This window comes from Bacillus rossius, chromosome 1 (genome assembly GCF_032445375.1).
Source record: "Bacillus rossius redtenbacheri isolate Brsri chromosome 1, Brsri_v3, whole genome shotgun sequence".
Taxonomy (NCBI): domain Eukaryota; kingdom Metazoa; phylum Arthropoda; class Insecta; order Phasmatodea; family Bacillidae; genus Bacillus; species Bacillus rossius.
In genome coordinates this window covers 11,180,071-11,207,098 of record NC_086330.1, presented here as the reverse complement: position 1 = coordinate 11,207,098, position 27,028 = coordinate 11,180,071, and the positions used below count along the sequence as shown (strand labels likewise).

General features: G+C 38.6%; 1 protein-coding gene across 1 annotated transcript in view; it reads right to left on the bottom strand.

Annotated features, from left to right (window-relative positions):
* LOC134528629 (cell adhesion molecule DSCAM) overlaps positions 1-27,028 on the bottom strand; it is a 400,574-nt gene that overhangs the window by 171,731 nt on the left and 201,815 nt on the right. The window contains exon 3 of the mRNA XM_063362381.1: positions 8,719-8,948. Coding sequence (XP_063218451.1) covers positions 8,719-8,948 — 230 coding nt within the window. The remainder of the gene's footprint in view (positions 1-8,718; positions 8,949-27,028) is intronic.

Sequence of the window (27,028 nt, the reverse complement as noted above, 5' to 3'; positions counted from 1 at the left end):
AAAGTATGACATCATACCATTAGTTTCAGTTACTAATGGTATGACATCATACCATTAGTTTCAGTTACTAATAACATTACGTGCACGCGTTTGAACAGTCATCGCAGCCATAGTTGTTTCATAGCTACCAAAATCATTCAACGTTGTCAAGAATTATTCCAAATTATGTTTTGCCATTTTACTCAATGCGCCACTCCGTTAACACAACATTTTATAAATTCTGAACTACGAATATGTCAGTAATTTTTTTTTACATTATTACGTTTAAGAAATTTCTGTTGTTTTCTTATAATTAAAACTTAAATTTTGATGTTGGCATCTTTTAACCGCACTTTTTTTTTCGGTGGCCGTACTCCTCCAATTCAGTTGCGCTCGCCCGTATCTAAGCGCTCGGATTTCAACAAAAGGGCACCGCCTCTCGATAGAGTGAGACAGAGAATTACGCGCATGACCTTGAAAAAAGCGACGCTACAGCGCTCTGGCGTGGAAGCTGGTAACTACGAGTACCTTCTTGTGGAAAGAAGAGCTGTCTAGCGGCGGAGCTAACAACTACCACAGTTTTGGATCCGAAAATTGGAATAATAAATCCTATCCCCTCGCGACTTCTATAAGTTATATATATTCAATGGTATTACTGAAGGAATCAATCGTGAAACGTTGTTGCTAGAAACCCGGAAATTTCGCGGATTCTTCTGGCCTCAGGATAGAATTCAAAGTTATAGGTGTGCTCGACCCATGTTTACGTTCCCATTGGTTGATTTCTTAGCGAGAACATTTTTATTCTTGTTATTTGGCACTACCTGATTCGCTTACTTCTCTCCTAGCTGGGCATCATTGGCTCACGGTCGTAGACGGGCGTGTCCAAACAACTGCGTGCCAATCATGAACACAGTGCGAGAGTGCGAAGGTTTGCATTCTAGCTTGCGACTAAATGAATCCGCGAAATTTCCGGGTCTCTAGTTGTTGCACATGCGCTATGCGTGGTTTGTAAATGAAGCAACACTTGGTGCAGATCCAGCTCTCGCCTGAGAATAATCATCAGGTAGAAAGGAAACTCCACACAGGGGTTTCATCTCAAGAGAAACTCGCGGTGCCAAACTCAATTTTCTAGTTCGCTTCTCGGCCCACTTCTGCCCCGTGTGACCGGAGCTGCGCCCTCGCGTGCTGCCGCCCTGCGGCGGTCTGGGGAACTATGTGCGCGAGTTGCGCCCTGGGACTTCAAAGGAACCGGCGGCCCGCGGCGCAAGGAAGGGGGTTCACTTGCGCCCCCCCAGGAAGCCACCCAGGGTGGCCAACCTGTTTCCGGCGCAGTCAATCCCCATGCGATACGTGGCAGGGAAGTGGGATTGGTAGAGACCGGAAAGATTCGCGGATTAATTTCGTGATAGTCTGAAATCCAACCACGTGTACTGGTTTTGCTATTGGCTCGCAGTTTAACTTGAGTTCTTTGGGCCAATGAGAGATTATCGACCAAATAATCATCGAATCACAAGCTACCTATTGGAGACGCCTCGCAAGTTAGCGCCCAATGAAAACACTTGTTTGCTTGATAAATGCAGACGATAATGGAGGCTATCCTAGATGTCATCGAATCCGCGAATTTTTCCGGTCTCTAGGAATTGGGCATCGCTGACAAAAATTAATATAGAATCTTAAGTTTAAGGGGGTGCCTCATATTTCAGGTCAAGATTTCATATTTAAAGCAATTACAGATACACTTTTAGACTTTTTCAACTGTTTATCTTTCACGAAATGAAAAAAATAAATATACAGCGCATACGTTTTGCATAATTAGCTGCCAAAGTTACAGTTTTAAAGTTTTATGGTTGTACAAATAAGGATAATTTAATTTAATGCATAACTTAAACTTTTTAGGTTTAACTGCAATGCCACTGGCTACTTCAAGAAATGGTTTGAATTTCATTCAGAAAATATTAATTAATTTTACATAGCATTTCAAAATTCTCAAATTTGTTTTGATTTTGACAGCCAAGAAACATGAAATGAGTTTTTTTATAGCATTGCAAACCATATCATGAAGTGGCCAGTGGTATTGCAGTTAAACCTAAGAAGTTTTAATTCACCAATACATTAAATTATTCTTATTTGTACAACCCAAAAACGTTAAATATGTAACTTTGGCAGCTAATTATGCAAAAAGTATGCGCTGTATACATTTTTTCATTTCGTGAAAGTTAAACAATTGAAAAAGTCTAAAAGTTGATCAGCGATTAATATAAATGTAAAATCATGACCTGAAATGGGAGGCACCCCCTTAAGAATGAATAGTTTTCAGTTTCCAATGTATTTGGCACGAGTTTCATTTTATAATTATCTTTTGTCAAATATTTATTGTCATGTGTTTACAACTAAAAAAAATATCAATTGTGGTATCAGCAGCTTAATATGTGTGAATCATGTTTCATTACTTGCTATTAATTGATTTGTTTTTAGTTTGTATTGTATTTTGTAAGTTATCAATAATATTCTTGTTTATTGTATTTTAAGTAAGTTAGCTTATCTATGTTTTATGTTATAAATTAACATTTAATTCTATAACATTTCTTAGTTAAGTGGTAGGAAAGACAACAATCCTTAACTTTGTCACATAAATTTAGTCGATAAATAAATAAATCGCAAATATTCACTTCATAATTACAAAATTATACTTTAGTGTCAAAATTCTGTCTTAAATTATTAAAAACTAATTACAGTTTATTTTAGATTACTTAAAGACAATTTCATTCGTCTCAACATGGTATATTACATTCATCAAACAATTTTTTAAGTGTTAGCTCAAGTTATGGACTAAAGATGTAATGCCTTAATAAGCTACAAATACTTATGCAGAAATAAAGGGAAGTAAAAGCGCAGTAATATTCTTTAATGGAAAATCACGCCTAAAAGAAAAACAAGCTTTAAACTAATTAATTTATTCATTAAAATTGATGTTAATGCATGTATCTGTTTTGAATAATCTGATCTCTTAGTATCGGGCTGAATTAACCTTAAACTTTTAAAACTGTTATCTTTTGACATTTTGATAGTCATTCACTTATTGCAGGTTTTTCTCTGCCGGAAAACATCATTACAGATCAATTTAACTTTTTTTTATTTATAAACGGAGGTCACTCGAGAATAATTTATATTATTATTAAAAACGTGTTCAAAATGCTTACTGCTTCAATGTTCCGTTTTAAATTTTTTGATTTTCCATTAACGATCATACTGAAGAAATAGAAAAATAACCTCCCTGGTCTATCTACCTAACCTACTAACCGCGAAATCTTGGTGAGTATGACACTTGACCAACATTCACGCGTTTAAGTCCAGTACGAATCCGCAAAATAATTATTCAATTGTAAAAAAAATTCCTATGCTTTAATGACAGTTTTAAAATCATGCTTAATGAAACTCAAAGATGTCGTTTAATGTTTTTTTTAAAATTAAGTACAGTTATGAAAATATCAAACGGAGGTAATTTAAATTTCACTATACTGTTTATAAATTCAATTACATAAAAATAATTGTGTACCTAATACAATTTAAGTTTAAATAATTATATATCTGTGATTTCGAAGGTTACGTTAGTATTAATAAATTAAAATAAAAACCTTCTTTGAATTAGTAGTTAGTAAATAATAGCGACGTAATTTCCAAACAGGTTTAATAAATAAATTTTAATCAGTTGGTTTAGTTAGCGACAGGAAGACAGACATACAGGAAGAAAATAAAAGATTGTCATTCTTTTTTTTTGTTACCACTTGGATAGAAAGCTACAGAAGAGAAGAAACAAATTGGGTTGGCAAGGCCAGAACGAATTGAATGAGGATACAAAAAAAAAAAAACTGCGATAAAAGAAATATTACAGAAAGGAGAAACTGAATCTGAGAGAATTGTTACGTCATTCTGCTCCTAAGTGAATAACTGTGGAAAAATAGAAGAATTCCGAAGTGGAATCGAAACGTGCTTGTGAAATATAAAAATTTATTTTTCATAGGAAGGTTTACTCAGAATTTTTGGAAAACCAATAGCAGAGAGTACTAAAATGTCATATTATATATATATATATATATATATATATATATATATATATATTCCATTACAAAACAAGGGTGTTCAGAGGAAAGGCTGAATGATTATAGTTTAACACAGGAGATTTTTGAGAATATTTTTTTCCTAGGAATATTAATGCTCGGTGATGTGGAAATTGTGAGAAAAATGTGTTGATACATACGAGGTCAGTAACAGACCATTAGAGAGGAACCTAAAGGGAACCGAGCCAAACAGAAAGTAAAGGACAAGCACTACTGATGTGGACGAAAAAAAGAAAGAAACGAAGCCTGCATAATAAAAATAATAATTATAATAATAATAATTGGTTTGGGTGATACAAAACAAACAAAAATTGAAAAAAAAAGTTTAATAATACACAACTATACATATTAATCAGTCTAAAAGGAGCTGAGGGATAGGGAGTCGACTTAAGTGAAAATACAATCATTAGCATAAAAAATTTGGTAAACAACTGTCATGAATTTAAAATGTAAATTTAGAAAAATAACATAAATTATACATCTTATACTCGTAATATAGGAATGTGTGTTGCCTAGTGACTTCGTCTTTATTGGAATTTTATTTTGTTTCCTCAGTAAAAAAAAGAGGTGTTTCTGTAAAGTCGGTTTACGGATGATAATTTTATGTGATAACGTCATAAGATAACATTGATGAAAAATTGCATACTTTTATGAATTGAATTATTATCACTGAATTATTATTATTTTGTATAATACAAAGAAGGAGTTACTTGAAAATTACAATATTTTTAATTTAATACTAAAAAAACCAGTTGACTTTTTATATTTTTCAGTCAAAATTGTAACATAACCTATTATTACTGCACTCGCCAACCGATGTTCCATTTTTTTTTATAATCATAGAACAAATATATGAGATTATATCGCTAATAAAATTCTTAAAATGCAAGGATTAATTACCTTTTTGCCGCAATTGTTGCTGTAATAAACAATGGAAAACTCTTCACTTCACTTTATAAACAGTTGACAAAACAGTTCGCGTGTAGGTTGTGTGCTGCCGCTGTCTCTCTTCTGCTCGGACGCATCGGCCGATGGAGTGGAAGAGAGATAGATGCGTCACAAGCCGATCGTGCCTCTCTATCGCTTGCTCCGCGCTCTCTTTTGCACGCTCGGCTCAGGCGGAACGTGACAACGAGTCATGCTTTTTCGTGCGTGCAGCCAGGGTTCATCAATTTGTAAGACGTTATCACGTCAAAATAATATTTTAATTGTTTTTAATATGTAATATACGGTTATTCAAAGTTGCCTCAAAGTGTTTTCTCCGCGGCATTTTAGTTTCCGAAGCGTTAATTTCTGCGCTGGACTCCACGTGCGCCACGGCGCCAGAAAGTGAAGCGTTCTGCGCATGCGCCGTCTCGGCAGGTGACGTCACACCCCGCCTGCCGGCGCTCGATACGTGCGAACCACAAACCCTTCCGCGCACGCCCGAGCTCTTACCTTCGTTTGGATTCAGGATTTAAAAAGAAAATTGGCTGTCTGTAAAGTCGGTTTACGGACGATAGTTTGTGACGTCATAACAAAACATTGATGGAACGATTGCATACTTTTATGAATTAAATTGAATAATTTTTATTTTAATAATAAAAGAATAAATACTTGAAATTATACTAGTAATCAGTTTTTTAAAATGCAAGAATAATTAACCTTTATTGCCGAAATTGTTGTTGTAATAAGCAATGAAAACCACATTAACTTTTTACTTCACTTGATAAACAGTCGACGAAACAGTTCACATGTAGATGACTTGTAATTATTTTTAAAAACTGGCGTTTAGCTATAAAGTTTAAATATAACTATGAACAAGTTTTCATATAAATAAACTGTAATAAAATATCTATCATCAATTATATGAATCACCATACTTTTTTAGTCAATTGTAACATAACCTTTTATTACTGCACTCGCCGAAAGCGTAACGGAACAATGAGCGTAACGGGACACAGCGTAACGGAACAATGTGCGTAACGGGACACTTTTTCGTGTGTGCAGCCAGCGTTCGTCGATTTATTATACGTTGTCACGTCAAAAAATATTCAAGACATTAAATACGCGAAAATGTATCTAATTTAAATTTGCAGCAATTATCTTTGTTACGTCACTTGATGCTGGGACGTATACGGGTGTCTGGAGCTCACTTCCAAGATTTAAAAACCAACAAGCGAAGACATTATACAAAACTCAGAAACTTAGCTATATAAGGTTACAAACGGATTATTTTAGAATGATTATTGTAATCCATAGTTGGCTACTCTACATACTGTATTTTCTCCTCATTATAGCTGGACATGCGGCTTGAATTGTATTTCTAAATGATCTGTATTTAATGGTCGTTTGCACACATGTTAGTGTGAGCATATATTTCGTAAAATTTTGACATGTGTAATGCATGTAGTTAATAGCATGAATATATATGACTCGTTTGAACAAAATCATTAATTGACATAAAAAGAAATTATTTTTACAAATTATTAAAAAAATATATGTTCGGTTTTATTTTTTATGCAAAATAATTACTTACAGTTCTATGTGTAAACTTTGGCGATCTAAAAGTAACTATTCTTCGAGATTTTATTGCGACAATATTTAAAGAATCAATTATAAAGAAAAATTACTCATAAAACATGATATGGTTATACTTGACCCCTCTCCTTCACAAAATCCTGGCTGCGACCTTGCTTTATACATGTCGCTGTTTCCGAAGCAAGCTGTAACTGAAAAAGCAAACGATAGAACGGTTGGTTACACATGAAGTTCAAAAAACACATTTTCGGACAATATTTATCGCACCGATGCTACGTTTTACATCTAGCACTTGTGTATTAGAAGGTGGAGTGAAAATAATAAGAATTTCACTACGTAATTGAATTACATCAACAATTATATAGTGCAGAATTTTTTCTGGCTCGATTTTATTTTTCTTAGCTGGCGCTGATAAGGTGGGAAATCTGTTTACAATGACGTTCGTTGCAAGCAGTATTCGAGGTTAGAAACTGTTAAGGTAGAATATTTAAATATGGTTTTATATTTGCTAAGGTATTTAAAATTGATGACGACAATTAATGTTAAAACAAAAAAAAACACATAGCTTAAATGCCAGAAATAAAAAAAAAATCACATTAGAAATACGTATTTTTAGTTAAACAGTGAAAGTGAATCAATTTTTTATTTTTATTTTTCACATACAAAATAGTTCATTTAACGCACATGTTAGTTGTTCAGTGTTTGCCATCACTAGAGACCGGAAAAACTCGCGGATTCGTTTCGCGTTATGCTAGGATCCAAACAGCTGTACCTCCATATTACTTCTGTGATTGGCTCACATGTTTATGTTAAGGACTTTGAGCCGGTGAAAAACCCTTCAACCAAAGAAGTATCGAATTGGAAGCATTCTCGTTGAAAGGTCTCAGAAGTTAATTAGCCAATGAGCATGTGGCATTTGACCCGAATATGTAGGGAATCGTGGAGTCTATCCTAGAGGTCATTGAACTCACGAATTTTTCCAGTCCCTAGCCATCACATTGGCGTGACTGATTCACGTCGTGGCCCACAAGTCGTGGATATGTATATTTTTCATACCGTATAAAATCTAGGAGGTCTTTTCTTCCACAAATATTCTCGGGACGCCCCATATTACGTGAATGTTTTTTTGGACAACTCATGATAACTAATTGTTAGAGACAGGAAAAATTCGCAAATTCATTTCGCGATAGGCTAAAATACAAATAGTTATACCTCAGTGCTGCCTCTGCTATTGGCTCACAACATACCTGGATGACACTGGGCCAATGAGAAACACCCAACCAAAGCTGTATCGAATCACAGGCTGCTACGTTGGGACGTCTCACAAAACAGCAGCCAATGAGTGGGTGACATTTGACCGAGTGTACGTAGAACTATGGAGTTCATCCTACAAGTCATTGAACCCGCGAATTTTTCCGGTCCCTACTAATGGTCATTTAGGTTAGGTTAGCTATATTATAATTACTTTAAAACATTGTGGACGGTTGATTTGGTTAGGATAGCTACATTAAAGATACTGTGAAATCATGTAAACGTTTTCCTAGCCCTGGATAGCTACATATTAAAAAGTTATTTGCTAAGCAACCATCAAATGTTTTTACAGTATTTTTAATGTAGCTATACTTACCTAATATAACCAACCATCCACAATGTTTTAAAGTATTTATAATGTAGCTAACCTATTCTTAGGGACTGGAAAAATTCGCGGGTTCAATGACCTCAAGGATAGACTCAATTAACCTCTACACACTCGGGCAAATGCCACCTGCTCATTGGCTGTTGACTTGTGAGTCGTCTCGACTGGGTGGCCTGTGATTCGACGCTTCTATGAGTGAGGGTCTCTAATTGGCCCTCATTACTCCAGATAAACAGTGAACCAATGGCAGGAGCAGCACTAAGGTATATTTTATTTGAACTGTAGCATTTCACGAAATGATCCGCGAATTTTTCAAGTCTCTACCTATCCTAATCGACGGCAATATTTAATGCCACACCGGTTTATACAATGAGATAGAACTGAAGAATAAAGCGCGGAACTTCGGGCGTGGCTCTCTCGCCTGTGAACAGAAGGCTACCCGCGGACGCAGGCCTGCCAACTCACCGTCTTGTCGCGCAGGTCGTTGACGCGGCAGTGCAGGAACACGGAGCCGCCCAGCTGCACCGTCACGTTGGTGGAGTTGGCCAGGTCCTCGAAGAAGGGCGCCGGCTCCGGGGTCGCAGTCGCCTCTGCCTCGCCCGCCTCGTCGTACGACTCGGTGAACGGCGACGAGAACTCGTACCAGAAGTTGCCCGGCAGGGCGTCGAACGGGTCTCCCGTGTGGGTCTTCAGCGCTGCAACGGGGAGGGGAGAGAAGAGTGAGGTCGACCATGTGCCTCTGACACTCTCGTATCTCACCTGTAGCACAACACTGTACTCCCAGGGTGTTCCAAGTGACCACGACACCCTGGAAGTGCCTCTGACACTCGCGTATCTCACCAGTAGCACAACACTGTACTCACAGGGTGTTCCAAGCGACCACGACATCCTGGAAGTGCCTCTGACACTCGCGTATCTCACCAGTAGCACAACACTGTACTCCCAGGGTGTTCCAAGCTACCATGACATCCTGGAAGTGCCTATGACAATCGCGTATCTCACCTATAGCACAACACTGTACTCCCAGGGTGTTCCAAGCGACCATGACATACTGGAAGTGCCTATGATAATCGCGTATCTCACCTATAGCACAACACTGTACTCCCAGGGTGTTCCAAGCGACCATGACATCCTGGAAGTGCCTATGACACTCACGTATCTCACCTGTAGCACAACACTGTACTCCCAGGGTGTTCCAAGCGACCACGACATCCTGGAAGTGCCTCTGACACTCGCGTATCTCACCAGTAGCACAACACTGTACTCCCAGGGTGTTCCAAGCGACCATGACATCCTGGAAGTGCCTATGACAATCGCGTATCTCACCTATAGCACAACACTGTACTCCCAGGGTGTTCCAAGCGACCACGACATCCTGGAAGTGCCTCTGACACTCGCGTATCTCACCAGTAGCACAACACTGTACTCCCAGGGTGTTCCAAGCTACCATGACATCCTGGAAGTGCCTATGACAATCGCGTATCTCACCTATAGCACAACACTGTACTCCCAGGGTGTTCCAAGCGACCATGACATACTGGAAGTGCCTATGATAATCGCGTATCTCACCTGTAGCACAACACTGTACTCCCAGGGTGTTCCAACCGACCATGACATCCTGGAAGTGCCTCTGACACTCACGTATCTCACCTGTAGCACAACACTGTAATCCCAGGGTGTTCCAAGCGACCATGACATCCTGGAAGTGCCTCTGACACTCTCGTATTCACCTGTGGCACAACACTGTACTCCCAGGGTGCTCCAAGCGACCATGACATCCTGGAGTGCCTCTGACACTCACGTATCTCACCTGTATCACAACACTGAAATCCCACGGTGATCCAACCGACCATGACATCCTGGAAGTGCCTCTGACACTCTCGTATTCACCTGTGGCACAACACTGTACTCCCAGGGTGTTCCAAGCGACCATGACATCCTGGAAATGCCTCTGACACTCACGTATCTCACATGTAGCACAACACTGTACTCCCAGGGTGTTCCAAGCGACCATGACATCCTGGAAGTGACTCTTCCACTCACGTATCTCACCTGTAGTACAACACTGTACTCCCAGGGTGATCCAACCGACCATGACATCCTAGAAATGTCTCTGACACTCTCGTATTCACCTGTTGCACAACACTGTACTCCCAGGGTGTTCCAAGCGACCATGACATCCTGGAAATGCCTCTGACACTCACGTATCTCACATGTAGCACAACACTGTACTCCCAGGGTGTTCCAAGCGACCAAGACATCCTGGAAGTGACTCTGACACTCACGTATCTCACCTGTAGTACAACACTGTACTCCCAGGGTGTTCCAACCGACCATGACATCCTGGAATTACCTCTGACACTCACGTATCTCACCTGTAGCACAACACTCTACTCACAGGGTGTTCCAACCGACCATGACATCCTGGAAGTGCCTCTGACACTCACGTATCTCACCTGTAGCACAACACTGTAATCCCAGGGTGTTCCAACCGACCATGACATCCTGGAAGTGCCTCTGACACTCACGTATCTCACCTGTAGCACATCACTGTACTCCCAGGGTGTTCCAACCGACCATGACATCCTGGAAGTGCCTCTGAAACTCACGTATCTCACCTGTGGCACAACACTGTACTCCCAGGGTGTTCCAAGCGACCATGACATCCTGGAAGTGCCTATGACACTCACGTATCTCACCTGTAGCACAACACTGTACTCCCAGGGTGTTCCAAGCGACCATGACATCCTGGAAGTGCCTATGACACTCACGTATCTCACCTGTGGCACAACACTGTACTCCCAGTGTGTTCCAAGCGACCATGACATCCTGGAAATGCCTCTGACACTCACGTATCACACATGTAGCACAAAACTGTACTCCCAGGGTGTTCCAAGCGACCATGACATCCTGGAAGTGCCTCTGACACTCACGTATCTCACCTGTGGCACAACACTGTAATCCCAGGGTGTTTCAATCGACCATGACATCCTGGAAGTGCCTCTGACACTCTCGTATTCACCTGTGGCACAACACTGTACTCCCAGGGTGTTCCAAGCGACCATGACATCCTGGAAGTGCCTCTGACACTCACGTATCTCACCTGTGGCACAACACTGTACTCCCAGGGTGTTCCAACCGACCATGACATCCTGGAAGTGCCTCTGACACTCACGTATCTCACCTGTGGCACAACACTGTACTCCCAGGGTGTTCCAACCGACCATGACATCCTGGAAGTGCCTCTGACACTCACGTATCTCACCTGTGGCACAACACTGTACTCCCAGGGTGTTCCAAGCGACCATGACATCCTGGAAGTGCCTCTGACGTTCACGTATCTCACCTGTAGCACAACACTGTACTCCCAGGGTGTTCCAAGCGACCATGACATCCTGGAAGTGTCTCTGACACTCACGTATCTCACCTGTAGCACAACACTGTAATCCCAGCGTGTTCCAACCGACCATGACATCCTGGAAGTGCCTCTGACACTCTCGTATTCACCTGTGGCACAACACTGTACTCCCAGGGTGTTCCAAGCGACCATGACATCCTGGAAATGCCTCTGACACTCACGTATCTCACCTGTAGCACAACACTGTACTCCTAGGGTGTTCCAACCGACCATGACATCCTGGAAGTGCCTCTGACACTCTCGTATTCACCTGTGGCACAACACTGTACTCCCAGGGTGTTCCAAGCGACCATGACATCCTGGAAGTGCCTCTGACACTCACGTATCTCACCTGTAGCACAACACTGTAATCCCAGGGTGTTCCAACCGACCATGACATCCTGGAAGTGCCTCTGACACTCACGTATCTCACCTGTAGCACAACACTGTAATCCCAGGGTGTTCCAAGCGACCATGACATCCTGGAAATGCCTCTGACACTCACGTAACTCACATGTAGCACAACACTGTACTCCCAGGGTGTTCCAAGCGACCAAGACATCCTGGAAGTGACTCTGACACTCACGTTTCTCACCTGTAGTACAACACTGTACTCCCAGGGTGTTCCAACCGACCATGACATCCTGGAAGTGCCTCTGACACTCACGTATCTCACCTGTAGCACAACACTGTACTCCAAGGGTGTTACAACCGACCATGACATCCTGGAAGTGCCTCTGACACTCACGTATCTCACCTGTGGCACAACACTGTACTCCCAGGGTGTTCCAAGCGACCATGACATCCTGGAAGTTCCTCTGACACTCACATATCTCACCTGTAGCACAACACCGTACTCCTAGGGTGTTCCAAGCGACCATGACATCCTGGAAGTATCTCTGACACTCACGTATCTCACCTGTAGCACAACACTGTACTCCCAGGGTGTTCCAAGCGACCATGTCATCCTGGAAGTTCTTCTGACACTCACGTATCTCACCTGTAGCACAACACTGTAATCCCAGGGTGTTCCAACCGACTTTGACATCCTGGAAGTGCCTCTGACACTCTCGTATTCACCTGTGGCACAACACCGTACTCCCTGGGTGTTCCAAGCGACCATGACATCCTGGAAGTGCCTCTGACACTCACGTATCTCACCTGTAGCACAACACTGTAATCCCAGGGTGTTCCAACTGACCATGACATCCTGGAAGTGCCTCTGACACTCACGTATCTCACCTGTAGTACAACACTGTACTCCCAGGGTGTTCCAAGTGACCATGACATCCTGGAAATGCCTCTGACACTCACGTATCTCACCTGTAGCACAACACTGTACTCCCAGGGTGTTCTATGTGACCAAGACATCCTGGAATTGCCTCTGACACTCACGTATCTCACCTGTAGCACAACACTGTACTCCCAGGGTGATCCGGTCGAGCTGGACACCATGGTAGTTCTTTATGACACTCGCTTCTATCAGTAATATATGTGAATTATACTTATGGTACTTTTAGACCAAGCTGGAAATATTGGATTCAACTCCCTGCACTCACTCATTCATTTACCTAAAAAAATTTAATTTAATTCATAACGCATTTCAGCTAACTTTGTTGTTTTAAACATGCTTCAGACGCTATTTTCATAGAAAGTGGTTCTTTTTAAAATCAGATGTTCGTGTTTAACTTATTCCAGAATTTTACGGCAAAATTAAATGAAAACGTGAATTTAGAAATATAATATTTTGCATCGTCTGTTTGTGAAAGCACGGGATATTATTTCCTGGAAAGTGACTCTGACGCTATTTATCAAACAAACTTATAATTTATTATATTTTCTCACCAGCTCTGTAAATATAGCACAAGAAGACTTGTTGCTGGTATCTGGTGACGAAACTCTCTACATATAACGTAGTGAAAATAGTGAAACATTTTCTTGGATTCGTTCTGAATCTAAATTTATAACAAGAAAATGGAATCACCAAAGTTTGAGGATGAAGTTGAGCCTTGAACATTGGCTGTCTTTACTAATGTTCCTAATCGCATGAGAATAATGGTTCATATTTTAAAGCCTTTTATTAAGTAAAGGATAATACACAGCAATAAAAAGAGAGAGAAAAAAATAGAGTTTTTGTTGAAGAAAACATTTACACACAGGTCGCGAAAGTTTTCCTACAAATAAAATCGATCTATAGTCCTTCTTTATACAGTGTTTAGATCCACCATAAATTAAACTAATTAGAAAAAAACTGGTTCTCAGACGTAAGTCTTTTTGTGTTTCTTGATAACGCATGAATTTTAAGAATTTAAAAGTATATTTTGACTTCTGGTTTAATGCCCTGTCCGTTGCCAATCGTTCTCCGTCACATGTTCGGCATGCTCTATTTTAAAGCATGATATTAAAAATAGCTACAACCTAACTAGTCTTACTAAATAAATATTTTGTTTCATAACAAAAATGTACCATTATTTTTTTATTTCTGAGAGAATTTGTTCTGAAAATCTTAAAGTTATTTATGTAAGTGAATGTGTTATGATTGAGTTACGTAAACACATGTTGATACAATTTAACCGTATGTAACTGAATAATTAGTTTCCTACGTACGTATTTATTTATGCTGGTTCACTGATGTATGCCAACTGCCATGTTTTTTTTTCTTCTACTGTAACAATATATTTTTCCCACACATTTTCTGTTTTAACATATAACCGCAACATTTATTTTGTTTGTTCAAGACTTCAGTAACCCCTACAAAAGATTTTTTTCTATCCACCGTATTCTTTACGAGTCATAAGCTCAGCCGGATTTCATCAAATTTACCCTTCCGTTTTATTTCTTTCATTTCGCTTCGCACCCGTAACGCCATCCTTTCTTCTACAGTTAGTTTTCTCCCCAATTTTCTCAACCACGTGGCTCTCTGCACTCAAAAGTTTCTATTTTTTAAACAACTTTTACTTTTTTTCTACCTCCATAACACCATGGCTGCCTCGCCACCCGAATTGCCTCCCGTTCTTTATGGGCCTGGCTTTGGGAACACCGTGTTTGTGGCATTATATTCCCCTTAAATCTTTATCAGCCTCACCACCGCTTCCGTCATTCTTCCCCCCTTCCCCTAGAGCCTCCTCAGTACCTCTTTATTCTTTCTCTTTGTTTCGAGCCGAGGTTAACAGTTTTGTTTTCTACTTTGCCGCTTTGACTAGCCATCACCACGAAACCCCAACAGCACCTTTCACACTTCTGAGGAAACTAAAGCCTGTTTTCGTAATACTGAAAAATGCTTTACCAAACATACATTTTGAACAGTTTTAACACTTAAGACTAACGTTTCGTTTCAATAAATAAATTACGCATTTCTAAGAAGTTTAAATCGGGGACAAGCACAATGTGGGTCTGAAATTCTTATTAAATAACACGTAGATTATTTCATAAGAAAACGTATTTTTACTTTTAACTAACTTAATGAATTTTTTGGTAAGGTACATTCGATTTTTAAACGGAAAGATTAGCTTGAAGTATTTGGTTAAGTTAAATACGTAATGCGCAAAGTGTTATCATAGTCTGCGAGAAGGAATATTGTTTAACTGGTCTGCTTTATATTTAATAACAAATTATTTGCAATTATTATTTGGGAAAATTTCATGGAAAATATTTTATACAATTTTGCTGGACTTATAAAATTATATTTTCAACTGTTTGTAAATTAAAAAATAAAAATTTTGCCTATATAATGAATTAATTAAGATCTTACTTTACATGTAAAACTATTGTTATTTGAAGTGGTTTTGAAATGCAATATATATTCATTATCGTTTATTTGTAACTAAATAACTTTATCTGAACCATGAACTTTAAGAACTGCTAATATAATGTCGTGACAACAAGTTAACGGTAATTTGTTTGTGTATCTATAGTTTAAGTCATCTTGCTCACGTTACAGGGATTAATTGGAATATATATAGAGCTGTAGTTATCGGAGGTCTACAATAGACTTAGAGGTATTGGAACCAATATTATGTGTACAACCAAGCAACTTCAAATTCAACTTCTACATAAGTTTTAATAAAATAAAATCAACAATAATATTTTAAATTTTATCAATGTAAATTGAAATAAAAATCATTACCTCCATTTTAATTTAATCACTACGATACATAGAATACAATTTCTACAATAAAATATAATTTAAAACTTTGCATAATATGTAGGTAAAATAACGTTAGCTAAACTGAATTTTTCGTTTCTGAAACTAAGATACGAATTAAAAATAACAACTTCTGAAGACAGTAAAAAAAAGTGAACTAAAAACCAGTTACAAAATTTAAAAAAAAAAAAAGTTTATTCATATCCATTTACATAGACAAAATTCATCCGAAATATTAAAACAAAAATCTTCGATAGAGCTTCAACTAACCACAGAAAGTTTGTTGAGTACCTACTCACAACACTTTGGTTGGTGCATTGTAAATTATTTTTGTGAACAGAAATAGTCATCCAAAATTACAGCTGTTTGTAAATTTGTACATGTACACGAAAACAACTGTATCTTTACAAAATAAGATACGCATTCTTACCCAGGCATTTTATGCTTTGTGTTGTCCCAGTAAATCCAGTAGTTACAGTGATTTTGTATACCGTCCCCTGAATAGCTTTATAGTATTAACTGTTCATATTAATAAGCATATTAAACAAAAAATAAAGTCAAATTATTAAATAAATATCTTTTCAATGGTGTCAAAATATATTTCGGATAAAAATATCAAGTAAAAAAAATTAAAAATATGCTCTAGTTTTCGTTATAAATACTCAATGTTATCCCGGAACAGGTATTTCATGTATGCAAAAATAACCATAGACATGTATTGTAAAAAAGTTACAACATTTTTCGTGTAGTATTAGAGACTATATTTCTTGGAAACTGGTTTTCAAAGGGATATTTTGTGAAAATACTGAAAAATTTTTTTTCCTGTGTGGTAGTAGGTTTTAAACAATTTCGTGACAGGAGTACCGATAAGGCTTGGTTGAAAGCACCACTCCTTGGCGAGGTGTCAGCAGTACCAGGGTGTCGCCGCCGGAGACTTCCCCTGATTCGGTACCGTAAAGAGGTCACCCGCGACCACGGCTAGAACCATTTTTCTTCACGAAATATTAAAAAAATAATAGCCAGTCATTGGAACTGTCAACTTAAGTTAAAACTTAAAACTTTGTTTTTAAATGTGTAATATGACATCATTTATACTTCAAATGTAGGTAAGAAAATGATTTTGTTATTCTATAAGTACGAAATCAGCATGATATCATTTATCCTTACATCATTTTTTAGTCACAACAGATGTCAGTGCTATGTAAAAATTACGTAAAAAATTAATTACCTAGCTGTGACTTACCAGTCATGTCAGACCTAGATCATGTATTCAAGTGGTCTAATTAACCTCACTTACTGCTACTACAGCATGTCGGTGATACGAACTCACAAGATTTTACCCATACAAAAAAAGAGTCCAACACGCACATGGTACAGTCGAGTATATACAATGTATTAGTGTATATACATGTATAGTGTATACATGTACACAGGCCGCTGCGATTCGCCAGTCTGGCGCAACACGTCACTAGCATGTCGGTGGTGACGCGAACCCATAAGTTTTGCCACTACCAAAAAAAAATCGCTCAACGCGGCTAAAGAAGTTTTCACTTCAAAAAATAAACGGCTCATTAGACTGCAATAAGGCATGTCCGCTTTAGAGATTGTTCCCTCGTTTGCAGGACAAGCCGTTCTCCTGTTCGTCCTGGCCGTTCAGGACCGATTTTTCCTTACTCACTGGAAGGCTACTGTTTGGTGCGCCGGCAGTAGACATGCGCCTGAAATAAACCCAGGCGACCACGAAACACAGGCATCGCTACATTATGTTAACGCACAGCTGGTCTGGAAATCATTTATCGGTAGAGACCTGAAAAATTCGCGAGTTCATTTCGCGATAGACTGACATCCAAAAAAATGTATAACTTCGTACAGCTTCTGCGATTGGCCCACATTTTATCTGGGGAACTTCGTCGCCAATGGAAAAACCTAAACCAAGAAGGTGCCGAATCATGGACAAATTGGTTGAGACGTTTTACGAATCAGCAGCCAATGAACAGGTGTCATTTCCCCGAGTTTGTTAAGTAATGTGGAGTCTATCCTGGAGGTCAATGAACCCGCAAATATTTCTGGTCTCTATTTATCGGTCACGGTCCACAGTTCATCCCCGACAGCCAAAGAGGGCAACGCGCCAGCCAGTGCTGATCACTACAGACCTGGAGAGTGGAACGCGCCGGGAAGGGGGGGGGGGGGGAGGGGTGATCCTGGAATCAAAGAAGCTACTCTGAAACGGGGTTGATATACGTAATCGTCAAAACTATGGTTTGTTGGAAAATTTTCTGTATAATTTAAAGTTTTCTGCTCGTTGCTTGCACATGGGCCCAAAATATGGGCAGTATATGAAAACAATCAGGCTCCCTCTGGTGATTAATAGGGACTGTAAATATTCGCGAGTTCAATGACCTCTAGGATAGACTCCACGATTCCCTACATATTCGGGTCAAATGCCACATGCTCATTGGCTAATTACGTTTGAGACCCGTCAAACGAGAATACTTCCAATTCGATACTTATATGGTTGAAGGGTTTTTCACTGGCTCAAAGTCGTTAACATAAACTGTGAGCCAATCGCGGAGGTAACATGAAGGTACAAGTGTTTGGATCCCAGCATAGCGCGGAACGAATCCGCGAATTTTTCCGGTATCTAGTGATGATGTGAAACCCACCACAAAACGTGAACTTGTTAGCGTACAAATGGGCAGTCCAGTCCAGCCTGCAGTAAAATAATCACGGCTCTAGCCACGATCCAAAGACAAGGGTCACTTTACAGTACTTTCTCCGGTGCGATGAACTTTTGAAAAGAATTCGGAATACACCCGGGCGCACCACCGATTTACTTGCATCCCCCCCCCCCCCAACAACACTCACATTTCCTCCGCCCCTTCCCAAATTTTCGTAGTTCTCAGCCCAATGTGTCCATATGAGCTGAAATATTTTTCTGACTAATTTTTTATAGATTTTTCGGTGAGGTCTATGTTTTAAACATTTGACAAAGGGTAATTTTAGGCTTCTTTTCTGTATGTTTGCATATTCATATTTTTTGTCTGTGAAACCATCGATGGCGCATGCCAAAAAATTTATTTTATTTAATTTATTTTTTTAATCATCTAAAGGTAAAATTGTGCAAATTAAGTTTCCACCACTGTTTTTAACTTCAGTGGACGAGTTCGTATTGTAGGTGAAGTTACAAACAAAAACTTAGTACTAGGTATATTCCATTTATTCGAGGATTATTCTTAGCGTTTTTATTTTTGCTTTAAAGTCGTAACATTTCTCTGTTAATTAAAAAAAATATATTTGACATTTTAAAGTTAAAAGTGACTGTATTGTTGTTGGAATTGAAATGACCACGTCAGCAGGACGTCATGAAAATTACCATCATAGTTTCATGTGTACTGAAACTAAAATATTTAAAAGATAGATTACAGTTGAAAGGAAATATGTTCGCTCGCTACATGACATGAGCTCCATTAGCAGAGATATTTATTTTTATGCTGTATGTACTCGTGCTTCATATAAATGTTAAAAGGTTTGATGTAAATGTTTTAACAGAGTTGATTGGTGCAAGCATTTAAGTTCGCAAAAATAGCTAAAAAAACGCTTTCACTAAAAACATTCAACCCCAGTTTGAAACAAAAAAAAAAGAGTAACTGACACAAACTATGTGTGATTAATGCAGGATGGTCACTTTGATTTACCGAATACGTTTTTTCCCCCCCAGAAAGAAGAGGTTTTCAGATAATAATTCTGTGTGTTTTTTTTTGTGTTTGTATGTGTGTGAGTAGGCGCCCCATTCCGCTTTTCCAGTTTAATTTTTTTTTTAAATGAAACGAAGTAAGGAAAACGTGGTTTTAAATTCAATATATATATAAGTACAGGATTTGCGTTTCTGAAATCAGGCTCAGAACTTTTCTTAATATCTGGCAATAGAACTTAAATGGAGAGTTAGTAAGAAAAAACCTACGCACAGATTATTCGTTGGGAATAATACCGATATTCAGAAACATTAATTAAATTTATTGGCGTTTCTTTAATTACATCAGTTTTCAAGTTTTTGCAATTCAAATTGTCAAACATTTTCTTAATTATTCCCTCAAAAAGGAAACATGGGAATGAACGAACTGAATTATTTATTTTGGGACAAAACGATATATTTTAGTCTATAACATTTTGTTTGTTTATTCAAATTATAGCTGTTTGTTACCTATGTACAACCCTAAAAAATTTATGGTTTGTGTGAAGTAAAAAGAACACTTCCTCCTAATGCAGATATTTGGCCAGATTAAACTTAGTAGTCCTAAATTTTAATATTCAAAACATTATTATTTTTATAAATAACTACGTAGTATGTTGTCAGATGAAATATTTACCGTTAAATATACAACATATAATGTTTGAAAAATTATGATAAAAATTAAATATAATTGTGGAAAATGGTTATTCGTAATTCTTTAATAAGAACAATTTATGCGTAGCTAACATTAAAACTCGATGTGCATTTACATGGTTTTCCGTTGAGTGCCTCATTATTATTTAATTTTGTTTTATGGTTTATGAAGTAGAAGGTTACTAATTTTTTTTTAAAAAGCTTGTTTCATGATGCGGCTGAAACACTGTGTGCAAATCTAAACAAAAAGTTTAATTTTTTTATTTATTTCTGAGTTTTAGAAAAAGAATAAGAAAACACAAATAACAAATCTCTTCATATTCCCATCTAGAACTGATATCTAATAGTTATACGATAAAGAAATAATATCGAAATGCCATATTCTGCAATATTTGCAATTTCGTCTCTAGTGGCGTAATATTGTTACAGATTTTTCCAAATCTAGCTAGCATTTCTTGAATTGTCACCGCATAGAAATTATTACTGTCGAGGGTATACTAAGGGTTTTTGTTATTATAGAATATAATTTACCTCTAATCTACTTCGTTTCGATTCGTGTGGCTGAAAAGGCTGAATCTTATGTTTCAGCTCTATGATATCATCTCTATGATATCAAATCTGTGATGAATATTTTAATCATACATTAACTTTATTTCTCATGAATATCTATTATTTCTTCTGCCTTTGTCCTGATCATTTCTTTTCGTTGTTAAGACGTCTTGCACGAGTTATTCATTCTGTACTTCCAGATCTCTTAACTTACTGTTATCGCACTGATTTCTTGCTTGACAGATCTTTTTTTTCTTTTTTATCTCCCTGCTTCTGTTATCGTCTTCCCTTGCATGTTCAAAATTAATTTATTTATGGTAGTATCCTCTTATTCTGTTAACTTCTTTCAGCTTCTTGTCCTAGTTCAGTTTTGTTTTGAATTCACTGCTTTACTGTTGTGACAAGTGGCTGTCGCTGACCTGAACGTTAATGTTCACAAGTGTTCCTGCAGGGACTGGTCCAAGATGGCCGCCGCCTCCCCCCACCTCGCGGCCAATGAGCGGGGTCGCGGCCGCTCGCAGTCATGACGTCACAACGTGATAGCCCTCGCTTGTCAGCCAGCTCCAAATACGTCGGCCCTCTGAACACAGATCGAGGAAGACAAACAGTCGCAACACAATGCTATAACAAACGATATTGTTTTGTTTCGAAATCAGCCAACTGTGCTGTATTTATCGGCGACCTAACAACATAAAAATCGTTAATTTTTTGAAAGAAAATGTGAACTACCTAGATTATATTTTGGTTTTTTGTTGCTGGGAATATTCACCGTAAATGTTTCAGGTTATCTATTTTCCAATATGGAACACCCAAAACGCCATGTTAAAATGCTTTATCTTTTGTTACAAAACTTAAAAATAAAAAATACTGCGTAGCCGCAAAGTATGACTGTTGAAGATTAAAACCTCAGTTTCAATTGCAAAAAAAAAAGATAAAAAAAATACACACACGCACACGGTAGCCATGTTTATATCATTGCTACCAAGATACCGTCAAAATTTTTTTTCCCAAAGTATAATAGTTTGTAATATACTCATTACGCCACTTCGTTAACACATTACATAAATTCTATTAAAATAATAATGTTTGTAAAGTTACCTTTTTCTTTAATTTCAGTCATTTACGTTAAAGAAATTTCTAGAGACCTGAAAATTTCGCGGATTCATTTCGTGAAATGCTGCAATTTAAATAATTATACCTTAGTGCTGCTTCTGCCGTTGGTTCACTGTTTATCTGGAGTAATGAGGGCCAATTAGTAGAGACAGGAAAAATTCGTGAATTAATTTCGCGATAGGCTAAAAAACAAATAGTTTACCTCAGTGCTGCCTCTGATATTGGCTCACAACTCACCTGTATGACTCTGGGCCAATGAGAAACACCCAACCAAAGCTGTATCGAATCACAGGCTGCTACGTTGGGACGTCTCACAAGACAGCAGCCAATGAGTGGGTGACATTTGACCGAAAGTACGTAGAACTATGGTGTTCATCCTACAGGTCATTGAACACGCGAATTTTTCCGGTCCCTACCAATTAGAGACCCTCACTCATAGAAGTGTCGAATCACAGGCTGTCCAGTCGAGACGACTCACAAGTCAACAGCCAATGAACAGTTGGCATTTGCCAGAGGATAGTGGAATCTATCCTGGAGGTCATTGAACCTGCGAATTTTTCCGGTCTCTAAGTATAACAACATTTTTCTTGGAAACTGGTTTCCAAAGGAATGTTTTGTAAAAGAACAGAAAGATATTTTTCTGCGTACAGAGAAGACGATGACACTCGGTGAATGGGAGTGCGGGGGGGGGGGGTGACTGTGAAACGGAAGAAGAACTCAAGAACTCACAGAACGAGGCGAAGACAATGTCCGTGCGCTGCCTGAAGAAAGCGTCTGTGAAGATTCATTGGCCCCCTGCTTCTCCTGTTACCAACATGTACGTCATGAATCTGAGTCGCTGGGATGAATCAGTGAGCTGGTAGCGACCAAATATTCTGCTAATGAGTCATAACTTACGGTTTAATCAGCGGGCTTTTGCAATACATTAATGCTTAAAGATTTTAACCCAACGGATAATAGGTGAAAATCACTATTAATTCAGTGTCCTTAAGTCACTCAACTAGGCTGTACAAATGGACTAGTTCAAGAACCGTATTTTAAAACAATTTGTTAGAAAGTCTTCTGATTAGGACCAATTTCAACTGTTGAGAATTTAAATAGTTAACTTTACTTCGACATTCGTGGAATAGAAACATTTTGTTTATAAAAACAGCGTACTTAAGTGAAGTTGAATATAAGGAATAAGGAAAGATAAAATCATTATAAACGGAAAAAAATAAAGTTAATTCACTTTATTTTTTTTAATAATAGGGTATTTATTTTACACATAGTTGAAAATTACTTTTTAAATAGCTTTTAGCCTACCAAAAAAAAAATCTTTTGGTGCATAAAAATAAAGTTTAAGTTATCAAAATTCCTACGTTCAAGCGCTTAGAGAACATCGTTTGAATCATATTGCATTCAGAAATGAAGGGAAACTATGAACTTTCTCTTCAGAAGTAGATTTTTAAATGAGTAATTCAACTGTATTAGGGTATTTTTAATCTCCAATTCAATATATTTTATTTAAAAGTAAATTACTCTTTCACTTAAAATATTTTGACTTAAAAAACTTTATATAAAAATATGTTTTATCTCAGTGTTAATATAACTAAGTTCTATGTTTTGTTATTTGCAGGTTCAGAGAGGACCAAGGGCTTAATGTTTTTTTTTTACGAAATGTTCAGTGTCAAGTTATTCCAAGATGGTCGCCGTGACGTCACAATCCAATATGGCGGTTGACAATCCCAATCCACACCCTGTCTCCTTCCACATGATACCATTTTGCGCACTATAGGCTATTGCTGGAAAAACCGAAATATAACAGGGCTTAGTCAATGATTCCAAATAAAATGTACTATAGGTAAATAGGGACATGTAATTTTCGCAAAAAATTCACAACGCTTGTTAGGTTTGCAACAAGTTATCCCCGCGCAAGCATTTTATTCTTTGAGATTGGCTGCCGTTTGCAAAATTAGCTATTGCTAGGGACCGGAAAAATTCGCGGTTTCAATAGCCTTCAGGATAGACTGCACATTCCCCTGCACACTTAGGAAAATAACGCCAGTTCATTTGCTGCTTACTTGTGAGTCGTCTCAGCTGGTTTGTCTGTGATTCGATCCTTCTTTGGTTGAGGGTTTATAATTGGTTGAGATTCCTACAGATGAACAGTAAGCCAATAGCTAAATCATCTAAATGGTATATGTATTTGACTTCTAGCCTATCGCCGAATCAATCCGCGAATTGTTCCGGTCTCCAGCTATTGCCTATTTTCGCCTGACTATTCAGAACGAGTTTTCTTCCGCGCTGAGTGGCCGTGATTCGTATGTCTCAGTGGCCGTGCACATTAACAAATTTATCCAATAACGTAACACACACAGAAAAAAATTCTGTGCTTTCAAAAAAAAAATATCTTTTGGAAACTAGCTGCCAGAAATATTTTGTAACACTACAAGAAATATATCGTAACTTTGTACAAAATTATGCTAAGGTTATTTGGAATATATTAAATACATTTATTCGAGATAATAATGAGTATTTGTTACAAAAGTTGGCGCATTATTTTATATTTAAATTAATGTTTCATTCAAGCATTAATAATAAAACCATGAAAAATTATATAATAAATCAAAAACCGGAAGATATTTTGTTTCATTATGCTAAGAAATTGGCGCAGTTAATAATATATAACTATTCAGGATGTTACCTAGTCGTTGGAAATTAGAATGGCAACAAGAGCTTAAGGAAACACAGAGCAATGTATAACACATATTTAGTACGGCATGTACAGAGATTTATTCACACATTATACAAACACATATAATCCTCATACATTAATATAAATTTTCTTATTATGTTGGCTGTTACACATTACTGCTACAATTCATGTTCCAGCGATTACCAACAAAACACCTGAAATAAATTTATACAAAATTACGTACCATTCACTACTTTTTAAACATTTTCTCATAACCACACGAATTATTCCTCAATAAATAATTCTAACTGGACCCTTTTCTTTTAGTTATAATTACAAATTCTTTTTTAATACAAAATACTTAAACCTTCACTTACAGATCAAAATTAGACATTGTTTTAACAGTACCAGAAACTTAGGAACGAGATATTTCTAACACAATTTAAATTTCAACACTTCTCCCCAAATAAAATTGGCTAAAATCTTCAGTGTCGTTTAAGTGATAGCGGCGAGTGTTTTTTTTTTTATTTCCGTTGATCCTTGACCTGATCACCCCAGTCGGACCGGAAACATCGACGGAGCGAATTTCTTTATTCTACCTCTGCCGCCGTGCTGATTCCCTGATACTTGCACATTTTCGCCGGCTCTTAATTCACACTATTTGGTAATAAAACGAACACTATACTAGTGCAGAGAATTGGAGACAAATCACCTAACATGCTGTTGCTTGAAATTATTTTAAATAGTTTGTCATTAAAAATTTACCTCCTTGTTTATGTTCATAGGTAGTCTTAAACGCCACGACTGATAGTCCCGCTAATGCCACTGCACTACGCCCTTAACGTTTTAATCAAGTAGTAGCACCTTTTATTTTCACCGTATTAATAGAACGAGAAAAAATATTTTTTTTTTTTTTTAAAGTATTGCTGAGCAGAACTCTGTTATGCTCCTAGTCGCAAACCACTTCATGACCCTCGGCGGAATTTTCTATGTTCCCCTTGGTCATTTTACTGCAAAGTCCGACACATACTTTTTACTTCCGAAGTCCCGTGCCAACTTGCAAATTGTTACTGGGCTACCACTGAATTATTACCAAGTCCGTAACTGACTTGTATAATTTGCGGCCTCTCTTACCGCCTTTTTCAGCATCCGTGCGCAGCTTGAAGACCTCAGCGAGCAGCCTTTCGGCGTCGATGATCGAAGGTGCGGGTCGTGGTCACCGCATTATTCACGCAGCCGGTTGAGAGAAGACTCTGTGGAACTCGTGCTAGCAGCCTGCTTATATACTCGCTGCGCTCCATACTAAAACAGCGAGGAATATTCTGGACACCCTGAATCGGAAACGCGGCTCGGAAACTTCCGACCACGTCCACGTGCTCCGATCAAAGGCGATTCGGCACGAGTGGACCCGAGGATCTGCTATCCAACGCGCATCAATTGAAATTCGCGCGCCGAGTCCGTGAAGTGTATGGCGGGTGGTATCCCACTAGCCCACAGGGGCGAGTTTCCTCGTTACGCAGTACCAACCTGCGTAACAAGGAAACGGTATACAAATAACTTTAACTAAAAGATAAAATGGGAGAACTTAAAGCAGGAATGCTCCAGTAATAATCCAAAATCAGTATTACTGCGAACACTATTTTGTATTTATACACATGTTTTTGTAAATTTAATTTTTTTCAATAAATCTGTAATATTTAAAAGAATATTTCTGGTCCATGTACAACAAAAGTACAATGCAAACAAAGCTCCGCTATATTGTTCTTTAACATACGAATGCTCTAGAAAATTAAATTCCATTAACTATACATGTATTAGGTGTAACTGAATACGCGGGTCATGACTCTGTCGAAGCACGTGAGCTCACCTTGGTGCCGCGTGCAGTGGACATGTTGGAGAACACACGAGTCGTGGCTATGTCGAGGCACGTGAGCTCATCTTGCTGCCGCGTGCAGTGGACATGTTGGAGAGCACCCGAGTCGTGGCTGTATCGAGGCAAGTGCGCTCACCTTGGTGCCGCGTGCAGTGGACATGTTGGAGAACACACGAGTCGTGGCTATGTCGAGGCACGTGAGCTCATCTTGCTGCCGCGTGCAGTGGACATGTTGGAGAGCACCCGAGTCGTGGCTGTATCGAGGCAAGTGCGCTCACCTTGGTGCCGCGTGCAGTGGACATGTTGGAGAGCACGCGAGTCGTGGCTGTATCGAGGCACGTGAGCTCATCTTGGTGCCGCGTGCAGTGGACATGTTGGAGAACACACGAGTCGTGGCTATGTCGAGGCACGTGAGCTCATCTTGGTGCCGCGTGCAGTGGACATGTTGGAGAGCACGCGAGTCGTGGCTGTATCGAGGCAAGTGCGCTCACCTTGGTGCCGCGTGCAGTGGACATGTAGGAGAACACACGAGTCGTGGCTATGTCGAGGCACGTGAGCTCATCTTGCTGCCGCGTGCTGTGGACATGTTGGAGAGCACGCGAGTCGTGACTGTGTCGAGGCACGTGAGCTCATCTTGG